This window comes from Asterias amurensis, chromosome 9, assembly GCF_032118995.1.
Source record: "Asterias amurensis chromosome 9, ASM3211899v1".
NCBI lineage: Eukaryota > Metazoa > Echinodermata > Asteroidea > Forcipulatida > Asteriidae > Asterias > Asterias amurensis.
This window is the reverse complement of record NC_092656.1, coordinates 13,057,859-13,084,711: the sequence shown is the minus strand read 5'-3', so window position 1 is coordinate 13,084,711 and position 26,853 is coordinate 13,057,859. Positions and strand designations below refer to the sequence as shown.

The 26,853-nt window shown below is 38.5% G+C and overlaps 2 protein-coding genes across 2 annotated transcripts; both read left to right on the top strand.

Annotated features, from left to right (window-relative positions):
- Positions 1–169: 169 nt before the first annotated feature.
- Positions 170–12,470, top strand: LOC139941843 (acid-sensing ion channel 1A-like). The gene is made up of 11 exons (XM_071938473.1): positions 170–535; positions 1,001–1,164; positions 1,986–2,086; positions 2,468–2,631; positions 5,014–5,112; positions 5,692–5,806; positions 6,702–6,774; positions 7,758–7,815; positions 9,487–9,557; positions 10,250–10,325; positions 11,519–12,470. The coding sequence occupies exons 1-11, from the start codon at positions 170–172 to the stop codon at positions 11,741–11,743; spliced, it is 1,512 nt and encodes a 503-aa protein (XP_071794574.1). The 3' UTR covers positions 11,744–12,470.
- Positions 12,471–15,280: 2,810 nt separating this feature from the next.
- On the top strand, positions 15,281–19,955 carry LOC139941705 (uncharacterized). The gene is made up of 5 exons (XM_071938313.1): positions 15,281–15,417; positions 15,864–15,943; positions 16,339–16,419; positions 16,821–16,885; positions 17,056–19,955. Exons 2-5 carry the CDS (start codon positions 15,875–15,877, stop codon positions 19,316–19,318), a joined length of 2,478 nt encoding a protein of 825 aa, XP_071794414.1. The 5' UTR covers positions 15,281–15,417; positions 15,864–15,874; the 3' UTR covers positions 19,319–19,955.
- Positions 19,956–26,853: the final 6,898 nt, after the last annotated feature.

The following is a 26,853-nucleotide window of genomic DNA, read 5'->3' as shown; positions in this document are numbered from 1 at the left end:
TTGTAGTGGCTCCGTGCTAAAGACTAAATCCACTGAGTTTTTAATTGAATCATTTTTATGTTTTATTAGCTGGAGCTCTATAATTAAAGTGTGCATTCGGAGGTTACATCTCACGCGAGGAATGACATTTTGGTTAGAACAAAAGTCAGGGATTGTGTTCTAAAGCAACATGGGAACCAATGATGCCGACCAACGACTAAGCATGGCGAATCTCCTGGCCACCGTAATGCAAAACTGCGGAGCGCACGGTTTACCTAATATAGCTAGATCAGCCAGCTACCATCGTCGGATCGTGTGGGCATTGCTGTTTGTTAGTTCCCTTGTCTTTTTCGTAGTGAACACCATGTCCATGTTTAGCACATTCAGAAGCTACGAAGTGGCAGTAAATGTAGAGCTGGAATACGAACGAGAAGTGAAGTTTCCTGCAGTCACCTTGTGCAACCTGAACAGAATCACGCTCCATGGGATGTATATGTTCGAAGAACTTCGAGCCTTCTTCAAATACTACCATCATACTACCAGCATAGAAAGCACCGTAAGTACAACAACAACAAGAACAAGAACAACAAGAACAACAAGAACAACAAGAACAACAACAACAAGAACAACAACAAGAACAACAAGAAGAAGAAGAAGAACAACAACAACAACAAGAACAACAAGAACAACAACAACAACAACAACAAGAACAACAAGAAGAAGAAGAACAACAACAACAACAACAACAACAACAACAACAACAACAACAACAACAACAACAACAACAACAACAACAACAACAACAACAACAACAACGGCATCGGCAACGGCAACGGCAACAACAGCAGCAGCAGCAGCAGCAGCGGCAGCAGCAGCGGCGGCGGCGGCGGCGGCGGCGGCGGCGGCGGCGGCGGCGGCAGCAGCAGCAGCAGCAGCAGCAGCAACAACAACAACAACACCAACACGAACAACAACAACAACAATAACTGTATTTTTGTACTCCCTTTCTCTGTCGATGCAGGAGGAAGTTGTTGACTTCTCATTAACGGACCATTACTACGATATATCACTGGCTGCACTAAATATCGTCGCTAAGATGCCGTATGAAGAGAGGTTTAGCACTGGGCATAATTTGACCTCCATGCTACTTACCTGTACATTCGAAGGATATACTTGCAGGCCCACGTAAGCTTTTAAACAACACTTCGCAATAACTAAATGTATAGGCACAAACCCTGTTTGTCTACCGAAGTCACACTTGCCCCCCCCCCCCCCCCCCCCACACCCCCACACACACAGGCATGTTTATGGTGCAGACCGCGGACTTCTCTTTGTTCTCCCATTTTTCAGACGTCCCCATTGACTTTATCACAAAATCTACCGAGAAATGTCCCCGGTGTGACTTTTTTCCTGGGTCCCCGGTTAACAATAGTAGACAAGCCCCAGCACACACACACACGCGCGCGAGGGCAACCTTTCCGGATCCGGTTTTGTGGGCTTGTGGGGTCCTTCTTTTGTTGTTCTATTATTCCATTTTCTAAAGAATGTGGTTGTGGTCCAGATTGAACAAATAATTATACTGTGTGGATCATTGTTCCTTTGTGTAAAAGACCCCACAGGGCGCCCTACAGTAAAGGTCATCGGGTCCGTTTTGTGGGGTCCATGCTATTGTTGTTATATAAAGGTTCCCTTTTCTAAAGACTATTTTGGGGTTCCATGCTATTGTTTGAACACAGGGGTGCCGCCGTAAGCAAAACAAAAGTGCACGCCCATCAAACCACAGTTGGGTGACGCCCATCCAACCTTTCACGGGTTTGCCGGGTTCTTCTATTGTTAAATAATATTTCTCTGTGGTTCAAGTTGAACAGAGAAAAACAGTTTGCGTGGTCTTTCATTGTGTAAACGACCCCCAAGAGCCAAATTGCGAGGGTATTTTATACTTTGTACACATCGTTTGAAAATCGGCAGCCATATTGTGTCAGCAATATTCGTATGTCCTCTTACAGAAACTTCACTCAGTTCTACAATGCAATATATGGAAACTGTTACACTTTCAACTTCTTCAGCGAAAATGTCAAGAAAGTCAGCAGGGCAGGGCCACTGTATGGTGAGAAATCACAAGCCTATATTAAATTAATCACGACACGATTTACAATGTTCTTAACTTTAGGCCGGATTGCAAATCCGAAAATATTGGATTTGAAATGTGTTTATTACTGGCATTAGTGGGCTTCCGTACCTTCCAGGTTAACAAATAATTTATTAATGTTACTTTATCATTATTTAGTTGAACGTCTGTCTACACGTATATTTCACTCTCAAGTCCCAATCCCGTATCACCGCCAGCAAGCTGTTGTTTTGTGATGTTCTGCATTCCCCAACCTGTTCCAAACATTGTCTGACAAACATAGTTTCGGAGTTTTTCGCTAATCACAAACGTCCTTCGAAACCAGTAGTTTTGAGTCATGTCACTCAATCACACCTACAGGATTAACCATGGAACTCTTCATAGAACGCGATGAGTATTTATCCAGTCTACAGCAGTCTGCTGGACTGAGGGTTATGGTTGGCTCTCAGAACCAGATGCCATTCCCGGAGGACGAAGGAATTACCGTCAGTCCTGGTCAGGAAACTTTCATTGCTGTAAAAAAGGTTTGTCCTTCCATGCATATACATAGGCCTACTCTCTTAATGTAAAAAAGTGAAAATCGTCAATATTTAAAAACCGTGTTTCCAATGAATAAGAAAATTGAGTTCACATTAGACTTTAGGTAGTGTAAAAAGGATTAATCTGAATACCCTTCTTCGCTGCTTTTTAAGAAAGATTCACCACAAGGCATGTGAGACGATAGTCACCAGTCATGTTTTGTATGAGCTAGAAGTAGAAGTATAGTTAGTTTTTCAAAACCTTGAGGACGGGGTCTATATTTTTTTTATCGAAATAATGAAAAAAGTTCAAGTGACAAATACCCAATTTTAAATGGTACAGTACTATTTAAAGACACTGGACGCTATTGGCAATTGTCAAAGACCATCAGTCTTCTCACTTGGTGTATCTCAAAATTATGCACAAAATAGCCAACCTGTGAAAATTTGAACTCAATTGGTCGTCGAAGTTGCGAGATGTTGTGTGCTTTCAGATGTTCGACTTCGAGACCTCAAAATCTAAATCTGAGGTAAATTCGTTGAAAATTACTTCCTTTTCGAAAGCTACGTTACTTCAGAGGGAGCCGTTTTTTCACAATGTTTTATACCATCAACCTCTCCCCATTACTCTTTACCAAGTAAGGTTTGATGCTAATAATTATTTTGAGTAACTACCAAGTGTCCACTGCCTTTAAGCCCGTTAGCAGTTTTTGATTTTAGAAGTAACCAACAAATTGATCTTAGGGCTATACAGTGGGGTTGTCTGACAAGCATGAAACAATAGTTGCATTCAGAGAACAAACAGGATTCTTCTAATGGTTTCGCTCTGAGTTTGTTTATCTTCTCCATGCACCAATTAGGAACAAACAAAATAATCTTCTCCAGTAAGAATTACAGACCACTTAACGCCTCCAAAAAGCTTTGCGCACGTTACTTTACCTACTCGAACATATACTTAACGTGTGCTAACTTCAATTTCAATGCAAACATTAATTAATTGTACCAGAAGAAGTAAGCAAATAAATACTAAATAAATGTACAGTTGTGTAATCAGCGACACTGGTGCAGTGGCCATCCTGAGAAACGGTTACTCGTTCTTTCTTTTGCAATTACGTAGTCTGACCATGGAGGAAGGAACTGACCAAACAAACCGTTAAAGAGTTGCTGGTTTGTTTATTTGTGTGCTTTATAGTCAGTTGGAAGGTGGTTGATTGTACAAAATATATTACAAACATTTCTTGTGAAAAACAAAATGACAAAAACTCTGAAATAATGTTAAAGGCACACGACACTATTGGTAATTACTCAAAATAATCGTGCGATTAAAAGTAACTTACTTGGTAACGAGCAATGGAGAGCTGGCGATAGTATAAAAAAATGTGAGAAACGGCTCCCTCTGAAGTATTGTAGTTTTTAAGAAAGAGGTAATTTCTCACTTAATTAATATTAAAGGACTTCAGCTGCAGCCTTTTATTAAGCATCTGAAAGCCCACAAATTAATGCAACATGAGTAATTTTTTCTTTCATTATTCTATTACAAGGTGGATGAACAATTGAGCTCAAATTTTCACAGGTTTGTTATTTTATTTATATGTTGGGATACACCAAGTGAGAATACGGGTCTTTGACAATTACCAAAAGTGTCCAGTGCATGTAAGGGTTGTTATAGTTGGTTAATCGTTTATAAGGAAGCGAAACGTTGGTTTGCCCTATATGAAGAACACGTGTGCTGACTACTGACCATAGAACTTTCTATCGCAACGTCACAGCCCGAGTTTTTGCTAACGAGTGCGATACGAATTTTGACGTCACACGGCTGATTTCGCAGCAAATGTTTCGCAAGAGTCAAGCGCAAGTCAGCAGATGTGAATGATTCGTCGCGAACTTATTGTAACGCCAACACCAGGCTTCAAGCTTTCGAACAGGTTTTGAAGCATGTGTTAACTGGAATAATACGACAAACACGCATCTTTAATCTTAAATGAACGTTACAAATTAATTTTTTTTGACAAACCTGTAGAAGTTAAAGATCGATCGGACATCTGGGTCACGAAAGAATTATAGTGAAAAGCCGATTACACAGTGCATGACATCGATGCAAAACATAAATGAATAAAACGTTCTCTGAGCGATAAACTCCAAACGCGAAATTATATTATTTATTTCCCATCAAATATCACATTTCAAACAGAAATATTTCAAGGGATGTTTTCTACTATCATCATCATTAGACCTTGTAAGTTTTATGTAAATAATATGTGATAATCACATTTTGATTTCTCACCAATTCTGACGTTCCTTTAGGCGAATAAGTTCAGATTGAAAATTGAGATTGTGGGAATCGAAGTCGTTTTCTTCTCATTTATGTTTTAAACATAAATTGTGCAGGTGAAACTAGACAGGAAAAAGGCTCCCTTCATTACCAATTGTACAACAACTCACAGCACAATCTTCAGCGATATTTTCAATGTCAGTTACTCTAAGCAGGTAGGAAAAGTAACTTTTCTTGTTGACATTTTGTGGTTGAGAAGCGGTTAGTTCTTCATACCTTTGATATTTCATATTAGCTAAAATGAAAAAAAAAAGACGTTTAACATTTTAATGTTAACGGCCTGTACATTGAATGCTTAGCTCACCTTTTGTTTAAACAGATTTCATTTTTGAATCCAGAAATATTGAACTTAACAATGATGGGTCATTTTAAAGACACTGGACACTATTGGTAATTGTCAAAGACCAGTCTTCTCACTTGGTGTATCTCAACATGCAGAAAATGTGAGCTCAATTGGTCGTCGAAGTTGCGAGATAATAATGAATGAAAAAACACCCTTGTCATCCGGAGTTGTGTGCTTTCAGATGCAATTGATTTCGAGATCTCAAAATCTAATTCTGAGGTCTCGAAATCAAGTTTGTGGAAAATATTACTTTACTTCAGAGAGAGCCGTTTCTCAACCTCTCCCCATTACTCGTTACCAAGTACGGTTTTATGCTATCATAACTATTTTGAGTAATTACCAATATAGTGTGCACTGCCTTTAAACTGATAACGTGTACTTCATTTTGTAGGCTTGTGAGAAAAGCTGCTTGGCTGGGTTTGTACTGAAATCATGCGGCTGTGCTGATCAGAGGTATGGGTATAACATCAGTCAGCCACCATGCTTATCGACAAATATAACACAAGGTAATGGCGGGAGAAAAAAACGTCGAAAAACATACCACTAAGGTGCATACGACGCCGCAGTGGCAGAAGATTATGTACCACCGCAGATTCTGTCCCCCCAAAACGGCGAATCGTTTACAAACTATACTACCTATAGCGCCCTCTTTTGAAACATTCTCCTTCAGCCCACGTGAATTTTCCATAATATGGGGCACAGATTCTCCGGCAATCTTACCATGACTACGTGTCTTTTTGCCCGGCGAAACATGACATATATCAGTGTTTTTTCCAACAGAGGGCGGTTTGAATGTAAACATAGTAGGTCACATCGTCTATAGGACCCCATCAAATGTTTACGTTTGCCAAACGTTGGCAAACGTCAGGTTCAGTTGTTCGAAAAAACTTGCAAAGTGACGTCGTCAATTTGTCAATTCGTCATCGGGTCACCCGTTTGGCCAACATTGCCACAACGTCAGCATATTTTAGACCAACGTTTAGCACGTTCAACTTTCGTATGACGTAAAAGTAAAAACATTGTGAACACAAAAATACTTTATTTGGCCCAATTACGGCAGTTGGTTTCAATGTGACTAAGTGTACGTTGTACTTCGGCCCATCGTTAGATGAATTAGAACATTTTGTACGCGGTTGGTTATTATGTAATGTCAGGTGACGTCAAATTTCCCTGCAAGTTAAGTAGTTAGTGGATTTTTGGAGTTATTCTGCACGTACATGATAAGTATTAAAGAGTTGTTCATGTGGCGGGAATACGCCTCCAGTTGCTTCTTAAAGATGACCCTGTGTGACATCTAAATATTTCACCTAGTCGAAAAACCCTGACTTAAATCATCATGAATCTTCCCCATATCTGTTAAGCCATTATGTGTACCACGCTGTCATTATTTTTTTCATGCAGAGCTTTGCAATACAGGGGTGGTAAATGACTACATCAGCGGTGCCCTAACCTGTGACTGTTCATTGCCATGCAAGTAAGACAAAAACACAAAAACGCCAATGCCAACGCCAATGCCATAGACAGTGACGGCGACAGCGAAACTGACAGTGACAGCGACAGCGACACTGACAGTGACAGCGACAGCAACACTGACAGTGACAGTGACTGCGACACTGAAAACGACAGCGACACTGACAGCAACAGCGACAACATATCATTATATTCTGTCAGTTGTTCTTGAATATGTTTGTTCCAGACACGTATAAAGAATTAACCTGGACCGTAGCCGTAGCCGAAGCCGTAGCCAAAGTCGAAGCCGTAGTCGGAGCCAGTCCAATCTACCTGTATATTTAAAGGGACACGTTGCTTTGGATCGGTCGAGTTGGTCTTTCAAAAGTGTTTGAAACCTTTTTCAATCAATGGTCGGCCATTTTGTGGAGTCAAAACGTTGACTCCACAAAATGGCCGACCGTGTCAAAGGAAAACCGTGCAATTTAGAGGCTTGTTTGTGTGGATCATTATATTATTCTACTTATGACCAGATGCATTTCATAACAAAAAGTTTAATTCAAACACCTTTCAAAGACCAACTCGACCGATCCCAGGCAACGTGTCCATTTAACTTGCTCCATGATTAAAGCAGCCCTGCCGGATTTTCAGAAACGACCTTATTTATGGCCACGAACCTCACTGAGGAAAGACAATGGAGGAGCTTTCAGTATGTTGGTGCACAATATTTATTCCGGGGGAAAACCCACGCATTCAGGTATAGGATCTGGAAACCCAACTCGCATAGTGCCCCGATGTGATCTGGACATAGGTGTCCACCGATAGAAGGAAGGGGAAGATACCTCTGTATTAACACCAACCCGACCTTCCTTAATACCAATTAATACCCGGTGGGACAATCAACGCCCCTTGAATAATACAAAAAGAAAACACCTTTATTTAGTTGTCTGACTCAGAATCAAACAAAGTAACATACAGTTAAATCACGGTATGTTTCTTTTTTTTCAGAGAAGAGCTGTATGAATTGACTGTCTCTAATGCACAGTGGCCAGTACAAGCACACGTGGTAAACTATTCATCTTGCTAAAAAATTAATAAATAGTAACTATGTAAACATAACACCGGTCTTATATAGCGCACGTATCTACAAAACAAGTTACTCAAGGCGCTGAATATTTTATACAAACTCTAAGAAAGATAGGTTATTACAGTGATGAATTCTGAGACCCTATTATTTAGCACCTTATAATGGTTTACAAGGTGCTACAGCGAATGCAGCAGCCATAGCCAGGAACACCGGGGCGAACCCCTTCTCTTTTCGATAAGTGTACTGGGTTCTTTTACATGCGTAACACAACACATGCGACCAACGGCTTAACCTCTCATCCGAAGGACGAAGCAATGGTTTAGTGTCTTGTTGGGGTTTCGAATGATCTTGTGGTCATTTCTGATGTGAAACAGTTAGTTTGTTTTTACTTTGTGAAAGAAATTTTCTAAAAGTTAGATTATTTGCTTAACTATTTAGGTTAGCTTAAACCAACTATCTCGAAAAGAGCGTCAGATCGGTTTACTACGGTAAACATCGGTTCTTAGGACAAGGTGCATAACACGATAAATAAAACAAACTAAATTTGTAAAAAGAACAATCTAGAACTAACGCCCGTTTTGAGGAACTGCCAAATTAATGCAAAAATGCTTAGCAATCTTATTTATGTGCAGAAAAAAAGAAAAACAAAAATCCACATTGATGGATGATACCGATCAAGGTGTGGCGCAAAAACCGAGTTAAAATAATAAACTAAAAGCTCCAGGGTCAGGATTGATCCTGATTCCGAGTCACGATGAGCATTTTCCAAGTCAATAATGTTGCCTCAGATTTATTAGTTTGAACCATTTATTGGTCATCTTGAAACAGAATAATGGGTCAAACTGACACAGAAATGAGTTGGGCCCAATTGGACTCGGAATCCGGGTCAATAATTTGACCTGGGATTTGAATGACTCGATCGTTACAGTTATGATATTTAAAGGGAAGGTACACGTTTGGTAATTACTCAAAACAATTAACTTAAAAACTGAATTGGTAACGAGCATTGGAGAGTTGTTGATAGTATAACACATTATGGGAAACGTCTCCCTCTGAAGTAACGTAGTTTTTGAGAAAGAGGTAATTTCTCACTAAGATAATAAAAGACTTCTATAGAGGTCTTTTATTCCTATCTGAAAGCACACACATTTGTCCAACAAGGGCGTTTTTCTTTCATAATTTTCTCGAAACTTCGATGACCATTTGACCCCCAAACTTTCACAGGTTTGTTTTTGAATGATTATGATTGGATACACCAAGTGAGAACACTGGTCTTTGACAATTACCAAACGTGTACAGCCGTCACAAAACTCTTCCTAACTTAAAGACTAATCTTATGACTTAGGACGAGTCCCAAACCCTGCACTGTGGCATGCAGACCTTAAGATTAATTCTAAGTTAGGACGAGTTACTCGACGTCATAACTCGAGATAAGACGAGTCATATACTTTGTAAAAGCGACGGCAGTGCCTGTAAGCCAAAAATCTTCTCTACCTTCAACGCTTCTGTAAAGGGCCGTGTGTAAAACTTAACGGTACTAAATTTGTGTACAGTACATTTTTAAGCATGAACGAACTGCAGGACAAAAATCAACCGGCCTATTAAAATGATGTATTCTTCATTTTCTAAATAATTCTTTTAAATTAATAGGAAACGGTGGTATCAGCACTGCGTCAACTGCCGGATTTCGACGAGGTGAACTTGCCGCGCGATTTTGTCGAGTAAGTAGCACACAGTACTCCGGGTGACAATGATGTCATTGTATTTTGAACTGTTATGTAATTTATACAAACTCTCCAAAAACTAAAAAAAATCATAATTTAAAACAGTGGACACTATTGGTTATTGTCGAAGACCAGTCTTCTCACTTGGTTTATCTCAACATATGCATAAACCTGTGGAAATTTGGAGCTCAATTGGTCGTCGGAGTTGCGAGATAAGCATATGAAAGAAAAAATACCACTGTCACACAAATTTATGTGCTTTCAGATGATTGATTTCGAGACCTCAAGGGCTTGAAGTCTCGAAATCAAATTCGTGGAAAATTACTCCTTTCTCAAAAACTAAGTCACTTTAGAGGAAGCCGTTTCTCACAGTGGTTTTTTTTTATTATCAACCTCTCCCCATTACTCAATACCAAGTAAGGTTTTACACGAAGTTGTGTGTTTTCAGATGCTGTGTTTCGAGACCTCAAATTCTAAACCTGAGGTCTCAAAATCAATTTCGTGGAAATTACTTTTTTCTCGAATACAACATTAATTCAGAGGGAGCCGTCTCTATACTTTCGACCTCTCCCCATTACTCGTTTACCTGCAAATAAGATTGTATGCTAATAATTATTGTGAGTAATTACCAATAGTGTCCACTGCCTTTAAAGATGATTATAAAAGGATACATATTTTTCTATCTACAGGAAGAATGTGGTCAAGTTCAACGTGTACCTCGGAAGCCAACTTCATGAACACATTTCTGAGATACCCGCTTATGACGTACGTATGTTTACCACCATGGGGAGGTTTTAGATGCACGTTAAGCTATCAAAACGAGAACGTGAACGTTAGATTGTGTATTTTCTAGGTGACGTCACTATTTCGGGCTTATTGCATGCTCACGTATGACGTGTGCACGAACGTACCCGACGTTGGTAACTTCTATCATGTACAGTATGCTAAAAACGTGAGCTTTTAACAACACAGTTTAAATAAATAATGCAAGAAGTCGTTGGAATTCGTGTAATAACCTTTTAACTACTTGACGTTCGTAGTACTTTGTTGGATTTCATTAAAATTTGATGGAATTCGTTCGAATTCGTTAAAGATGTAAAAAAGAGCGAGTAAAATAAGGTGAACATCGAAGTCAATATTTAAAAACTAATTTAAAACAACTTATCTCACCCAGACGCTTTCAAAAGTAATTAATTCCAAACAATGGTGCCTGTATTTTATTTGCAACCATAACTTTTGACATTTTTAGTAAGGTTTGGGATAGTGATGTCTAAAGCTTTGTTTGGTAAAAAAATACTTTAGTAAACCTCTCCTGAAGATGGGCAGAGAATACTGTTCGAAACCGGTTCTTCTTAAAGCCAACACTAATAAGTTTCTTTCCCAAAATAAACACAACAAAATCAGGTGATGTTGATTCAATTCTTTTAAAGGTAGTGGACACTATTGGTACTTAACTCAAAATAATTATTAGCATAAAACCTCACTTGGTAACGAGTAATGGGAAGCTGTTGATAGTATAACACATGGTGAGAAACGGCTCCCTCTAAAGTAACGTCGTTTTCGAGAAGTAATTTCCACAAACTTGATTTCGAGACCTCAGGTTTAGAATTTGAGGTCCCAAAATTAAGCACCTGAACTTTGTGAGATACGGCTCCCTCTGAAGTAACGGAGTTTTCCAGAAACAAAAGTAATTTTCTACGTGTTTGATTTCGAGGCCTCAGAATTAGATTTTGAGGGCCCGAGATCAAGCACCTGAACTTCGTGTGACAAGGGTGTTTTTCTTTCATTATTATCTCGCAACTTCGACGACCACTTGAGCTCAAATTTTCGCAGGTTTGTTATTTTATGCATAATGTTGAGATACACCAAGCGAGAAGACTGGTCTTTGACAATAACTAATAGTATCTAAATTCTTTAAACTAATTATTCTAATATGTTTTTTTTTTTCCGTTTCACAGTTTACAAGATTCCTCAGTGATATAGGTGGTCAAGTGGGACTGTGCATGGGCGTGTCCATCCTGACTCTGTTTGAGTTTGTGGAATTCATCTTCGACTTAGTCAAGATAGCAATACTGCGGGTTAAGGGGAAAAAGAAGGTGACCTCATCCGAGGTGAATGTGAAACCGTTAGACGCTACCAACTCGACCGGCGGCCAAACTCTCTCTATTTATACACACATGTAGCCTCATGTAGGTCTGATAGATTTTTAATTTGCATCGGGGATAAGGAATACTTTTACCCATACACCAATGTGTTTAGCACTGTATACTCGGTACTTTCCCAAGTCTGTGAGTCCTCTCTTCCGGGCAATCTAGCTATACCGGGTAATCTAGCTACCGGGCAATCTCCAGAGTCTCTAGTTGTTAAGACATTGGTCAAGAATTGCAAGGGTTGTAGGTTCGAATCCCACCGAATAACATGCCTGTGATATTTGTTCACAGGACTCGGTAAAGTACTAAGTATACATGTAGGTGTACTCTCTTAATGTAAAAGAGTTATACAAAAAACACTCGCTTTGTCGGCCATACCACTCTTGCATAGAGCCATATGGTGGACAACTCTTAGAGTGAAATACGGGTACTTTCAACTCGATTGAAAGTGAAGTTCGTTCCAATTTCACCCGAAAAGAGGGACAGAGATTGACTTTCACTCTAAAAAGAGCGAAAATGACACCACTCGGACAGGAGAGTGACATTTCCATTTTTTTCTTTCAAAAAGACTATGTTTGCTGTGGACGTCTCTTTGTTCTCCCAGTGTTTTGACTAGTGTCTTTTTGAGCCACGCCCCATTTGGTTTTGTTTAAGCGAAGCGAGGAACTTTACAGGAAAGCTCCAATACAGAAAGAGGGAAAAACAAAACATCTCTTTCCTCTGGCAACTCACACCTGTTATCTTTGTGTAATTCCTTTCTTATTTGAGCTACGCCCCATTTGGTTTTGTAAGCGAAGTGGGGAACTTTACGGGAAAGCCCCATTAAAAAAAGGCCAAACAATCAAACATCTTCTTCCTCTGGCAACTCACAACTGTTATCTCTGTGTAATTCCTTTCTTATTTTGGACTCATGTTACGCCACACTTGGTTTTGTAAGCGGCGCGAAGAACTTTACGGGAAGGCCCCATTTAAGAAAAATGACGGGGAAAAAACCCATTTCTTTTCTCTGGTAAGTCACACCTGTTATATATGTGTAGTTCCTTTTCCAAACACAGTGAACTTAATTGGATCATGCACAAACCCCCCCAAAAAAATTTGAATTGAGGATTATTAAGGTATCCCTAAAAAATACTAACTTTTTCAGGGTCATCACCAAAGTTTGACCTTAATTAAATAAACATGCGTTTATATGAGACACTTCTTATCCTTTTACTTATGACTATTTCTATTTTTAGACAATGATAGATGCAACCAACATTCTAAAAAATTGAAGGCACTCGAACAGTTTCTAGTTATTGAATCATATAAAAGTGACATTATTAATATTTTACTGTATAAAGTTTTATAGTGAAGTCAAACGATAGTAGTTTATAACCCAGATTAAAGCCATTATACACTTTCGGTAAATAGTATTGTCCAAGTCCCACACTTCGTGTATCACAACTTGTATATAAAATAAAAAACCTGTGAAAATTTAGGCTCAATCGGTCATCGGAGTCGGGAGAAAATAACGGGAAAACCCACTCCTGTTTTCGCGCGTTTCGCCGTGTCATGACACGTGTTTATAATAAATCCGTAATTCTCGCTATCGAGAATTGATATTGTTTTAATGTTTTCTTAAAAAGTAAAGCATTTCATGTAACAATATTTCAAAAGAAGTCTTTCACCATTACCTTCTGTAAACCCTGTAAATTATGTGAACTTTTTTATTCTGCACCGAAAGTGTATAATGGCTTTAGCATTATTTAAACGGCTAAGGTTTTTTTGTTTACTTGTATTCTTATTATGTAAAACAAATCCCAACATTTGGCTGTTATAGGTTGAATAATGAAACCCGGTTTATAGGTTTATCACTCATAACCGAAATTTGCAACGTGCTATTTGTTGTACAGATGTGTATTTAAGGCAGTGGACACTGTTGGTAATTGTCAAAGACTAGCCTCCACAGTTGGTGTATCTCAACACATGCATAAAATAACAAACTTGTGGAAATTTGAGCTCAATCGGTCATTAAAGTTGCGAGATAATAATGAAAGAAGAAAACACCCTTGTCACACGAAGTTGCGTGAGTTTAGATGGTTGATTTCGAGACCTCAAGTTCTAAACTTGAGGTCTCGAAATCAAATTCGTGGAAAATTACTTCTTTTTCCAAAACTATGGCACTTCAGAGGGAGCTGTTTCTCACAATGTTTTCTACCACCAACCTCTCCCCATTACTTGTCACCAAGAAAGGTTTTATGCTAATAATTATTTTGAGTAATAACCAATAGTGTCCACTGCCTTTAATCGATTAAGTTATAAAGTACAGTGAGAAACTAAATATTACATGTATCTTGTACTATCAATGTTGTTTATTCACAATCGAAATGATAAAACTATAATTATTATTGTATTATCATTAAAACAATAATTATTATTGTATTATCATTTCGATTGTGAAGAAACAAAGGATAATAATCTTTGCTCACTGGACTGGATCCAATTTCACAAAGCCTGTTTAGAGAGTCTATGATGTTGAGAAAGCACAAGAAAAACGGTATTTGCATCAAGAAACACCGTGCTGTCAACAGCGGCTGCCAATCTCTCTCCTATTATATTTGAATAGCCAATGTTTTAGTGCTGTCGTCTTTAATATATTTTGATGTTTTTTGTCTTGTCAATTGTCATTTAATTGTACCTTTTGGTCAAAATGTGATGATGTGAATAAAATAATCTTCAATCTTCAATCTTCAATGGTGGAATCCTTATTCAGCTATCTATAGCTATACTAGGATGGTGCATGGTGACGTCACAGGCAAAGTGCATAAGAAATAAGGTGAAGTTAAGGTGGCGACAAGACAAAAAGACTGATAACAAAAGACGATAACTTAGGGTGCGTAAAAACTGACGGATGATTTAGAGGAGATGTGAGCCCACTGGTAGCCTCATCCCTCTAATAGCTGGTAGGGCAGTTTCCTTGAAGGCTGCTATTGAAGGAGACATTACAGTGGCTACTGGGAGCTGGTTCCATAGTCGGATGGATCGAGGGTAGAAGGAGTATTTGTACGGATCTATGGATGTGACTGGTATGGTGAACTTTAACTGATGGTCATGTCTTCCAAGAAATGGTGCTGGTTGGACGATGGATGGGAACTGTATGTTTACTAGTCCGTAATAAACCAATATACATATATATATGCATCTATGGCATCCTAAGATTAATCCTAAGTTAAAAAGAGTTTGGTGAAATCGATCCGGTTGGATTCCACAAACTGGTTGTGTGGTTGCGCGTGTTTAAATCACTCTGCGTGCAACTTTTGCGTCTCACTGTGACGTCAGAATTTCAGACAGCGCCCTCATCGAGGTTAGCAGAAGCCCTCTCATTGGTCGATAGTTGTGCGTGACGCGAATGCACGCATCTCTCAGCGACGGCAGCTTACACACATGGGGGGGGGGGTGGTCTGTCAAATAAGAACAAGTTGTTTGTGACGTTACATTGGCGGGAATGTTGACTTCTGTTTCCCTGGGTGCACGCGGTCTTAATGTTTACGACCATCTTAAAACAGAGAAATACAAACACACCACTCACAGGTTTACGTGAAAACACAAGTGCTTTTTGGAGCTTGTCCAGCGATTTGAACTGAGACAAACGAATTGCGAATCAGTCATTTTGAAAATCAAGAGACGATTTTAGAAGAAGAACCAGAAGTTTTTGGAATATTTTCCAAGTGAGTATTGTCATTAGCCGATGTCTCTTTATTATGCTAATTTGTTTATTTTTTGTGAAATTGTAAGAAAGTTTCAAAGCTTGTCTGGTCATGTGCGGGTCAAAAGAAGCTTATATCCATATCAACATTGGCATTTCTATGAATTAATCTTGATTAGTGTATTCTTAATTGCTAAGCATAATGTAATGTTATAGTTCAGAACACTTTGACAATAGTTTAAGCTCATCTTGACATTACTTTTGTTCCCCTTCATGGAATAAGACCTTGAAGTTAAAGCAATACAAAACAAAGTTTATGCATAATAACTTTAACAATTGGACAAGTGAAGAAAAAGCAGATCTTCTAGTTTCTTTCTAGACGTTAGTTAGCTCAATTTCTACATTAACATTGTATTCGGCCGTATAATAACGTTTTGATGTGTTCTTTTTTTATTCTCCTAAATGCAGTATTCATCAATATGAATGTTATACATAGCAACTTGGACTTTCCAAGCAAGATGGAAAGTTGTGCAGACTGCGGTGGCCAGGTTAGTTGAGATCAAGCAAACTTGATACAAAAAATCAGATATTGTGATGAAAATACAAATTAAATAGACATGTTTAAAATGGTGTATTATGCATTTTAAGTATTTTTTTTTCTTTTGCTCAGGCCTAGGCTTGATCTGATAGCCCCATGCTCTCTTTATTTGGGTTTCAATAGATTAGTACATATTTTCCTCCATCATCTGTGTTAATTATTATGCTTAGCTGTATTTGTTTGTAAACAAAATGTATCTTACGAAGAAATTAAATGTTGAAATCTGAAATTAAATGTTAGTTTGACCTGAATTGAGTTGAAGTTAGCCCCTTCAATTAGAACTGGGAGAATTGTGAAACAGGGACAAACACTGAAATATTTATAACTCTCTGAACCAAAAAACAGGTTTGGAATTTGAGAAGAGAGTCAAGTTTCTTCGGTGTAGAAACGTGTGTTGACTGTGGCGAGATTGCAGGGATATGTCAGGTAAGCTAACATTTAGTAATTTTTCATGGCAAAATGAATTGATAAATTTATGTGTTCACGGTATCACTGGGTCTCATTCTAAGAAAGTTTTAATCTCAACTTTACATTTCAAACGAAATAAGATAATGGTTCCTGCTGGTGTGAGTAAAATAAAGATATTTTAAAGACACGCAAAAAACTTGGTTGATCTCAGCGGATGGATGACTTTAGTTCCGTTGTTCAGAACATTTCAGACAGAAAATAATTTTCGTCTCTAGAAAGTTGAAAAAATCCTGTCTGTTTAGGCTTATCATTTTATTCCCAACGACTAGTACATGAATGATTGTAGTTAATTAACTGAACGTTTTTGGATAAGCACTCTTACATAAGAACAACTGTTTCCGTCTTGTTTTGATCTACAGCACTGGCTTCATCTGTACACGTACTTGGAACCTCATACTCTGATGCCCTTATCCCATGGGATACAGTAAGTACACTGTATTATTAACACCAGAAAGTGAACAAGTGAACAATTAAAGACTTTCTTCACATTTAATTAGTTAAATGTTAAAGGTTGGGAAATTATGGGTGTTTTTTAAACCGTTTCAGTTGAAAAATCCATCATGCAATAATTTGTGTCCTTATTTCTTTTACCAGGAGTGCATCCCTCCGATTCCACCTTGAGCATAATGCTTCGTTGGAAATACATTCCGACCAGCTACTTCAGACGCCATGGCTTGAAACACCTCTATCGCCATCAGCGGCTTTGAGAAACAAGTTCGGATACAGATGCCAATTTGCTCCCGTGTGGAGTTCAACAAGAGCATCACAACCTTTGATGTACTCAAGACTAGAAGGCAAGGTCACCCCGTCACAAATGGTAACTCAAATACATCAGTTACAGACAACGCCTTCAGTATCCAACATACAGCTGGAAAGTTGTCAGCAGCAGCGATATCCACACCAACTGCAGCAGTCACAACAAAAACACAAACAGCAGAAACCTCAATCTCTGCAAAGGAAGCTGCAACAACTTCCCGTCATTAAACCGACAACAGCTTCACCAGAAACACCACAAGAAGCAAACAAACAAGATGCATCTAAACCACAAGCAAAATCTGCACCTTCAAAAATAGCCTCCATAGTGTCGGTACCGACATCACCCCCAGCAGCAATAGAGACTATATCAACTGGTAAAACAGCTGCGACAGCAACACCAGCAGCAACTGCTGTGCCAGAAGCAGTTGCACCAGCACCAGCAATAGAGACAGGATCAGCTGGTAAACTATCACAAACAGCAGTACAAACAGCAACTGATTTACCAGAAGCAGTCGCAACAGTAACAGCAATAGAGACAGGATCAACCGATGAAGCAGCTGAAATAGCAGCACCAACAACAGCTCCTGTTCCAGAAGCGGTTGCACCAGCAGCGCAAATAGTGACAGGATCAACTGGTAAGGCATCTGCAACAGCATCACCAGCAGCAACTGCTGTGCCAGAAGCAGTTGCACCAGCAGTGGCAATAGAGACCACATCAACTGGTAAGGCATCTGCAACAGCATCACCAGCAGCAACTGCTGTGCCAGAAGCAGTTGCACCAGCACTAGCAATAGAGACCACATCAACTGGTAAGGCATCTGCAACAGCATCACCAGCAGCAACTGCTGTGCCAGAAGCAGTTGCACCAGCAACAGCAATAGTGACAGTATCAACAGGTAAAGCAGCTGCAACAGCAGCACCAACTGCAGCTTCCATTCTAAAGGTAGTAGCATCACCAAGTCAACAACAATCATTAACCAAAGGAGAAACGTCCAGTAGAGCACAAAGGTCAGCTTTTTCATTGGTAGCAAAAAGGTCTACGTTTGCAGCAACAACGTCATTATTTTCAAGACCACCATCAGATGTGACAAAAACTGCAGCCCGAGAGTCGAAATCTGCAGTTCCAGTACAACACCCGAGGGTAGAGACACCAAAACCACAACTAGCTGCAGCAGCATTGCCAGCAGGAGCCGCAGCAGCCTCAACAACATCCTCTCAGGGAAGTTCTGCAAGTCAACAACAATCAGAGCACACATCACCAAAGCAGCCCAAACAACGGTTCAGTCCTGTGACCCAAGCTTTGGATGATTACCTGCAAGGAATCAATATTCCTTCGATTGAGCAGTCCGATCTTCAGCATCCTCCTCAGGGTCAGGTTGTACTTGGGCAAGGTGCTCATGGAGGTGTCTTGTTGATGCTTTATAACAATGAACACGTAGCTGTCAAATGTGTACCAACTGGGGATAAAGACACTGTGGATAGAGAAGTTCGGATCCTATCTGTTCTCTCTGAACACGATAGTTTCCCAAATGTACATGGAACTATAGAGGCTGGTCAGTTTAGGGCAGTTGCTATGCAGTTCATTGGCGATGAAGCATCAGCTAGGTGTCTCACATTAGGTGAAGCTCTTACTGGGTCTAGAAGTTTGACCTTAGACCCGGCCGATTGGAGATCCATTGCCATGAACGTGGTTGATGGAATCAAACACATGCACTCTGAAGGGCTGCTTCACAATGACATCAAGATGGACAATATATTGATGTCCTGTGACACCCCGACACATCGCTGGCGTGCATATGTGATTGATGTAGGTGTGGCTACAACAACAATTAACCCAAGAAACTATGTTCTAACAAGTGAAGAGAAGATAAAATATCGCCGGTTTCACGGCCATATCGCTCCTGAAATGGTCGATAATGCAGAGCACCAGTCCATCCAAAGTGATATTTTTCAACTCGGCTACGTTCTCCATAGCATCGGCCAGTTTGGAGCAGTACCATTTCTAGAGCAACTTGGTGATAAATGCAAATCACGAGATCCTTCAGAGCGACCTGAGATGACTCATGTGCGATATTGCATTCAAAATAACACCTTCATTTAGTTAAATTAATAATCAAAGCATCGCAAATGGGCTAGGGTTTTTGTACAAAAGTTAACTACAACAATTATTATCTTAAATACATTTTCAGCAAGAACTAAATTATTGACATAACGAAAGTATAATAAAGTATAAAATGGGGCGAAGAATGCCACAAAGTAACACTTACTATAAGTGTGACGTGGGCCGGCAGAGAACACCCCATTGTAATACTAAAAGTTTAAATATAAAATGTGCCGTGGGGCAGAGAATACCCCATTGTTACACTTAAATAAAATATAAAATGTGCCGTGGGGCAGAGAATACCCCATTGTTACACTTAAATAAAATATAAAATGTGCCGTGGGGCAGAGAATACCCCATTGTTACACTTAAATAAAATATAAAATGTGCCGTGGGGCAGAGAATACCCCATTGTTACACTTAAATAAAATATAAAATGTGCCGTGGGGCAGAGAATACCCCATTGTTATACCTAAATCAAACATAAAATGTGCCGTGGGGCAGAGAATACCCCATTGTTTATACAGGTGGGACAGAGCATTTGAAACAATGGTTATAAAACAAACATTGTTTATTTTCTATTATTAAACTTTAGACAGTTTTACCTGCAATAATGTTTTATTTTTAGCAGTTTGGATTTTAGCCACTATGTTATAATTGAAATCAAGCTTGTCTACAATAAATAATCATTTCTTCAGAACCTTTAAATATCAAACGAGTTTTGTTCATTTATTTCATATTTAAGGTTTTCTCTGTCAATTTCGGCAACCAACCTATTCTATTTCGCACGAAACAGAATGCTATACTGAAAAGGGTCATTCGATTTCGTTTTATGATTAGTCAAATGTAATGTTGCGTCATTCGATTTAAAAAAAATAATAATAATAATGTAATTTAACAATTCAACACCAAAGCAGCATTCGAATTCGCAGACGTTTCTTGAGGCGTGTGTCACGAAAAAGAATGACGATACGCTAAATCGAACAGATTGCTAAAAGAATTTGACTCGACTCTAAACGAAATTGAATAGCCTAATTCTGAATTGGAAACGCAGTAACAACCGAAGAGGCAAAATAGCTTTAATTCGATGCATGAAAATGAAATTTACTGCTCATTTGCCGAATATGACCGAGAAAACATAAAGTATAGTTTTATAAAAATAATAATGAATAGGGTAGATGGCCTTAGCTTTCGATCCAATCCGGACCTTCTTCAGAGGCATAAAACAAGTACAAACAAATACATATCCATTTATAGAAAAAGAGAGGGGGAAAGGGATTAAGGAAAGGATCCAGAAAGAAGCGGGAAAATAACAGCCAATCAAAGTTTCTATTTCAGAGACAATGTGTGGCTATGATAAAAATAATGATATATATTATTGAAGTGGTCTTCGAAACCAAGTCGGTTGTAAAGTAACAAAGTATTATGTTGCAAACTGACATCCGATATACTCATTGAAAAATTACTGGTCAGCGTTGAATTAAAAACTGAGATAAAAGATCATCGAGCATATAAATTTGACTTCTTTTCTGATATCCCGGTTATTCAGAATCAGTCAAAAATCACCCCGCAGTTTTAAGTCGCAAAAGACGGCGCTATTTCAAACACTGCTGTTTGTCAGGTAGGGTAGGAGATAGGTGTTGGCTTTTATACATGTAGGCAAAGGCACCGCCAGGTTAACTGCGAATCTTAAAAAACCATGAAAGCCTTGTGAATGATGCGATGTCAAAGACGTGGGCTCGAGCACACAGTAGATCCCATCAGTAGCTTGAACATCTGACGTCACACTCAGAGGCTCATGAGTTATGCCAGAGCTTACGTCTAGATTCTGAAAACACCATAACTACATTGTATGTTGTATCCAATGATATCACTGGTTCTGTAATAACAATACATTTCCTTGTCCTTGCGAATAAAAAGATGGGCCTAGAAGTCTAATATGAGATCAAAGGTGAATTTTCCTGGAAGTCGTTTGCTCAATTGACGAGCCTGCGTCTTTAAGTTGTACACACTTATTACCATAACATTAGACCACTTGTTAGGGAGGTTTTACAACCGCAGTTACTAGAAATTACATATTTTCATCGACCTAATTAATATATTTTAAGGATTTCACTTATTCGCTGCATAATTATTATTATACGCTACAGCACACTCCGACGTATATGTCTGTGTTTGGAATTAGTATAAACCTGTAGATATAGTGAAATCACTCGATTAGACTAGATCAATAGCCATCCTTCATTTAATAGCATAATGGTTGCAGTGATTTGACAGGGATGATTAAAAGCTATTAAAAAACCCGTCTACCTGACTCAGACTGTGCACCGAGCACCATAGTTTGATCCATCGGAAGTGTGTTTGAAGATAATAACAGCTTCGTTTTGTGAGTAAATCATCAACGAGTGGTTCACATGTACTCGGGATGTGTTTGGGTAGGGGCGGGCTTCATTATGTGACACTGAGTGTCTTAGCGCTCGGTGTTTTCCGAGTATTTTCATATCGACCGCGGGTGCAAGGCGATCTACATGGAACTATTAAACCACCATTATGCGCAAAAATGACAGTAAGGAGATTAATGAACATGCATGAGCCCATTAGACTTGAAGCCCCACAAAGCTCGCTTCGTCAAGGTGTGGCCTAAGTTTAACTGTAGTTGTCTGTCTCGCAAACAGACAAGTTTAGACCTGCAGCCGATTTCACGAAACGCTATGATCAATCCTGTCTCGAGTTAGGACGAGTAACGTGAATTTGACGTGAATTTGACGTCACAACCCTCCTTTCGCAGCAATATTCGCAAGTGAGTTGCCCAACTGCTGCGAATTGTTCGTTGCGAATTTCTGACGTCAACATTCGTATCGCTTTCGCATTCGCAGGAAGTATGAACCGGGCTTAAGAGTCAGTTCAGGTAAATAGTTGACATAGTTGCTCACGGTCAAAAAATGATTTTTTGTTATCCTTTGTTGGTGGAAGGGCCTTGGGGTGCAAGTAAACAAAATTGCATTTTCAATTCTATATATAGCCCGTTGCCATGGTTACGGCTCATTTTGTTTTTTGGCCATTTTAGGCCGATTTTGGGGTCTGAAAAACTGGTTTTTAGCTCATATTTACAACTCCACCTCACCAAAACGCAATATTATTTAAAAAAACCTTTTATATCACTACAAAGTATCATCCTTGGCCTTCCTTGAGAAAAAAAATTATTGCTTTAAATATCACCCTTGTGCTATTTTTGCATCATGCATTACAGTATGTTTTTAGCACTTGCAAAATCGACATTTTTACCCTATTTTTGGACCCCAAAATGTCAACTTGCCAGGGGTCTCAGAAAATTTTCCTTTCGTCTGTGATTAGGGCCAACATTGGTCTTTCCATATCTGGTGTCAAAAACTTGGGCAATTGTATCCTGTTGGGCCAGTACTGCCTCAAATCTAGACTTTTTTCCCCAAAACATGAAAAATGCCTTTTTAAGGGTCTTTTCACATAATATCGACATACGTGTCCATGGTAAAAGAAAAGGAATATTTTTCTTATACTTTGTGGATGGTAGGGACTTGGGGTGCAAATAAACAACATTAACATTTCAAATCATAATATAACACGTTGCCATGGTAACTGTTCATTTGTGTTTAGGCCACTTTGGGCCGATTTTGGGGTATGAAAAACTGTTTTTTTAAGCTAATATTTACAACTCCACCCCACCAAAAAACAAAACTATTTCATAAAACCTTTTACATCACTACAAAGTATCATCCTTGGCTTTACTTGAGACAAAAAAATATTGCTATAAATTTCACCCTTGTTCTATTTTAAGAACGTGCATTACAGTATGTTTTTAGAGCTTGCAAAATCAACATTTTTACCATATTTTTTGCCCGCAAAATTCCATTTTTCAGGGGTCTCAGAATATTTTCCTTTCGGTTTTGATCAGGGCCATAATTTTCATTTTATTTCTGGTAAGAAAAACTCGGGCAATTGTATCCTGATGTAACAGAACTGTCTCAAAAATAGACCCTTTCCCCCGAAAACATAGAGAAATGCATTTTAAAATATTTGCTTCATTTTGAATTTATAACATGAAGAAGTAAGCAATAATTCCATCAATCTGGCAGCTTTTTATAAGCACTTTGTAGGTTTAGTGCATTACCAAACATTGATCAGGACTTGTTGATGACCTAAATCTTATAATTTGCCCCACCCCGGCCCTGGCCCAATCATATTTCTTGACATTGCATAAAATAAAATAACAGTTTTGTGAACAGTGCCTCTTTTTTGAAAGTCACATTTTTTAATTCCCCTTGCACATCAAGAAAGTTTGTACTGTCTTTAATGTTTTATTGGTTCTCAGAATATTTCCCTTTTTGTTTTGATTGGGCTTAATATGGTTTTCATGACTACTGGGGAGAAACACTTTGGTTTATTATATCCTGTTGTGACACTTCTGCGTCAAAAATGGTAATTTTTCCAAAAACAATAAAAATGCATTTTGAAGTTATCCCTTAGTTTGAATTGATAAAAAACAAAAACGAGCATGCTTGTTAAAAATATATGGCACTGTTTCCATGCTCTTTAAGCCACTGAGATCTTGTTTTGTCATAACTACTTTACCTAGTTGTACAGGTATGGTACACATTGCAAGAAGAGAAGTAGTGCGATGAGCAATCTTTACTGTTCTTGTCTTTACATGGCCTTATAATAGTCTTCTTGGTCCCCTGCCCGCTACCAAACTAAACATTTTCATCCCAATCAGAACAAAGAGGCTCTAAAAGTGAGCAAGTACTGTATCCAAAGTATAAATGGCCATTCACCTGCTTTGGCCTTCTGTAAGCAGTTCCCCCATCTATGGTGGGGTTCCTTTCAATTGTACTGTTGCAAACAATGAAAGAGTTGGTTTATTTAACGTTATAAACAATTCAGCAGGTAATGTTTGACAATGTTTTTTGTTGATCGTTCTCAGAGACATATATAATAATTATGAATTAGTAAGATAGGGAATGGAAATAATAATCAAACTAGCCTGAATAGACTTTTGTTACTTATTTATGTTCAGCAGGTGCAAGTTTTTACAACTTCTTTCAATGTTGTTTCATTAAAGGAACACGTTGCCTTGGATCGGTCGAGTTGGTATTTGAAAAGCGTTTGAAAACGTTTATTAAAAAATGCATTATGATTAGAAAGATATTTTAAAAGTAGAATATAATGATCCACAGAAGTATCACTCAAAAACCATGCATTTTAAAACAAACCGTTACAAACGCATTTCAAAGACCAACTTAACCGATCCCAGGCAACGTGTTCCTTTTAAATAATCTCTTACGCTCATCTTGCAAATCGTTAGTATCATTGTTTTTAATAAGATCTTGGCAAACTTTTCCAACACTTTTAAGCGGGCTTTTTAATTTCCCACGTTTGTGTTGGACATGATTGGATGCTCCAAACCATCTGCCGCAAGCACAGAAACTACATTGTTTATGATCTCTGTCTCTAAGAAAAGTTTTACATTTGGTAGCAGGCAGGGACCAAGGAGAGTAGGCCCTGTATTAAAGACAACTTGTAAAGAATGCTCATCGCACTCTACTTGCAATGGGAATCATACCTGTATAATAGGTAAAGTAGCCAAATCAAGAACTCTTAGTGGCAAAGCATTGGTTATGGTTTGGTTGGATACCATTATGTTTAAATAAAAACTTTGTATTCAGTACTCAAAGGGCATGGAAACAGTGCCAGATTTTTAACAAGCATGCATTGTTTTTGAAAAAATTACTATATTTAAGGCATGATCAGTCACAACAGGATACAATAAACACAGTGTTTCTACCCAGAAGACATGAAAACACCAATAACAACCGAATGGGAACACTTTCAAAAGAAGAGGCGCTATTCACAAAACATTGTTTTATGCAATGTCAAGAAATATGATTGGGGCTGGGCCGGGCAAATTCTAAAATTAAGGTCAGCAACAGTTCCTGATAAATGTTGGGTAATCCACTAGTGCTAAGGAAAAGCTGCAAGATTGATAGAATTATTACTTTTTAATGTTAGAAATTCAGTATGAAGAAAAAACAATTCAAAATGCATTTTTTCTGTTTGAGGAAAAAAGTCTATTTTTGAGACAGTACTGTTAACATCAGGATACACTTGCCAAGTTTTTCTTACCAGAAATAAAAAAGACAAATTTTGGCCCTGATCAAAACCGAAAGGAAAATATTCTGAGACCCCTGAAAAAAATGAAATTTTGAGGGCAACAAATCTGGTAAAAATGTTGATTTTGCAAGTTCTAAAAACATACTCTAATGCACGTTCTAAAAATAGCACAAGGGTGAAATTGTTAGCAATATTTTTTTGTCTCAAGTAAAGCCAAGGATGATACTTTGTAGTGATGTAAAAGGTTTTATGAAATATTTGTGTTTTTTGGTGGGGTGGATTTGTAAATATTAACTAAAAAAACAGTTTTTCATACCCCAAGATCGTCCTAAAGTGGCCTAAACACACATGAACTGTTACCATGGCAACGTGTTATATTAAGATTTGAAATGTAAATGTTATTTATTCGGACCCCAAGTCTCTACCATCCTACCATCCACAAAGTATAAGAAAAATATTCCTTTTTTTTTACCGTGGACACGTATTTCGATATTATGTGAAAAGACCCTTAAAAAGGCATTTTTCATGTTTTGGGGAAAAAAGTCTAGTTTTGAGGCAGTACTGTCATAACAGGATACAATTGCCCAAGTTTTTGACACCAGATATGGAAAGACCACTGTTGGCCCTAATCACAGCCGAAAGGAAAATTTTCTGAGACCCCTGGCAAGTTGACATTTTGGGGTCCAAAAATAGGGTAAAAATTTCGATTTTGCAAGTTCTAAAAACATACTGTAATGCATGATGCAAAAATAGCACAAGGGTGTTATTTAAAGCAATAATTTTTTTTCTCAAGGAAGGCCAAGGATGATACTTTGTAGTGATATAAAAGGTTTTTTGAAATAATGTTGCATTTTGGTTGGGTGGAGTTGTAAATATGAGCTAAAAACCAGTTTTTCAGACCCCAAAATCGGCCTAAAATGGCCAAAAAACAAAATGAGCCGTAACCATGGCAACGGGCTATATATAGAATTGAAAATGCAATTTTGTTTACTTGCACCCCAAGGCCCTTCCACCAACAAAGTATAAAAAAAATTCATTTTTTGACTGTGAGCAACTATGTCAACTATTTACCTGAACTGACTCTTAAGTCCTAAGATTAATCCTAAGTTAGGAAGAGTTTGGTGAAATCGACGGCAGGTCTTCCCCGGGTGTTATCTATGATCCATTGTCTTTAATATTTTAAGTTAAAACACCGTATATAAGGTGCCCCACAAAGTGTTAAATATTTCGTATGTATTTCTTCTGTAAACATTTCCTCCCCATAATGTAGCTCTCGTTTGCCACCAGTGACATATACACCAACCTTTGGCTCGTAGTTCAACTTAACCTTAACTCGGTACCTGTAACGCCAGTAAAACTCCGACTGACCGTCATGTGTGCCATCATAACGA

What these genes read in the sequence shown, in the direction of transcription:
- LOC139941705 (XM_071938313.1), top strand. Translation starts at nt 15,875, where the DNA reads ATGAATGTTATACATAGCAACTTGGACTTTCCAAGCAAGATGGAAAGT. An exon ending in GTGCAGACTGCGGTGGCCAG is followed by an intron (nt 15,944 to 16,338) that starts GTTAGTTGAGAT and finishes ACCAAAAAACAG; the next exon opens with GTTTGGAATTTGAGAAGAGA. An exon ending in AGATTGCAGGGATATGTCAG is followed by an intron (nt 16,420 to 16,820) that starts GTAAGCTAACAT and finishes TTTGATCTACAG; the next exon opens with CACTGGCTTCATCTGTACAC.
- LOC139941843 (XM_071938473.1), top strand. Translation starts at nt 170, where the DNA reads ATGGGAACCAATGATGCCGACCAACGACTAAGCATGGCGAATCTCCTG. An exon ending in CTTTCATTGCTGTAAAAAAG is followed by an intron (nt 2,632 to 5,013) that starts GTTTGTCCTTCC and finishes TAAATTGTGCAG; the next exon opens with GTGAAACTAGACAGGAAAAA. An exon ending in ATCGACAAATATAACACAAG is followed by an intron (nt 5,807 to 6,701) that starts GTAATGGCGGGA and finishes TTTTTCATGCAG; the next exon opens with AGCTTTGCAATACAGGGGTG.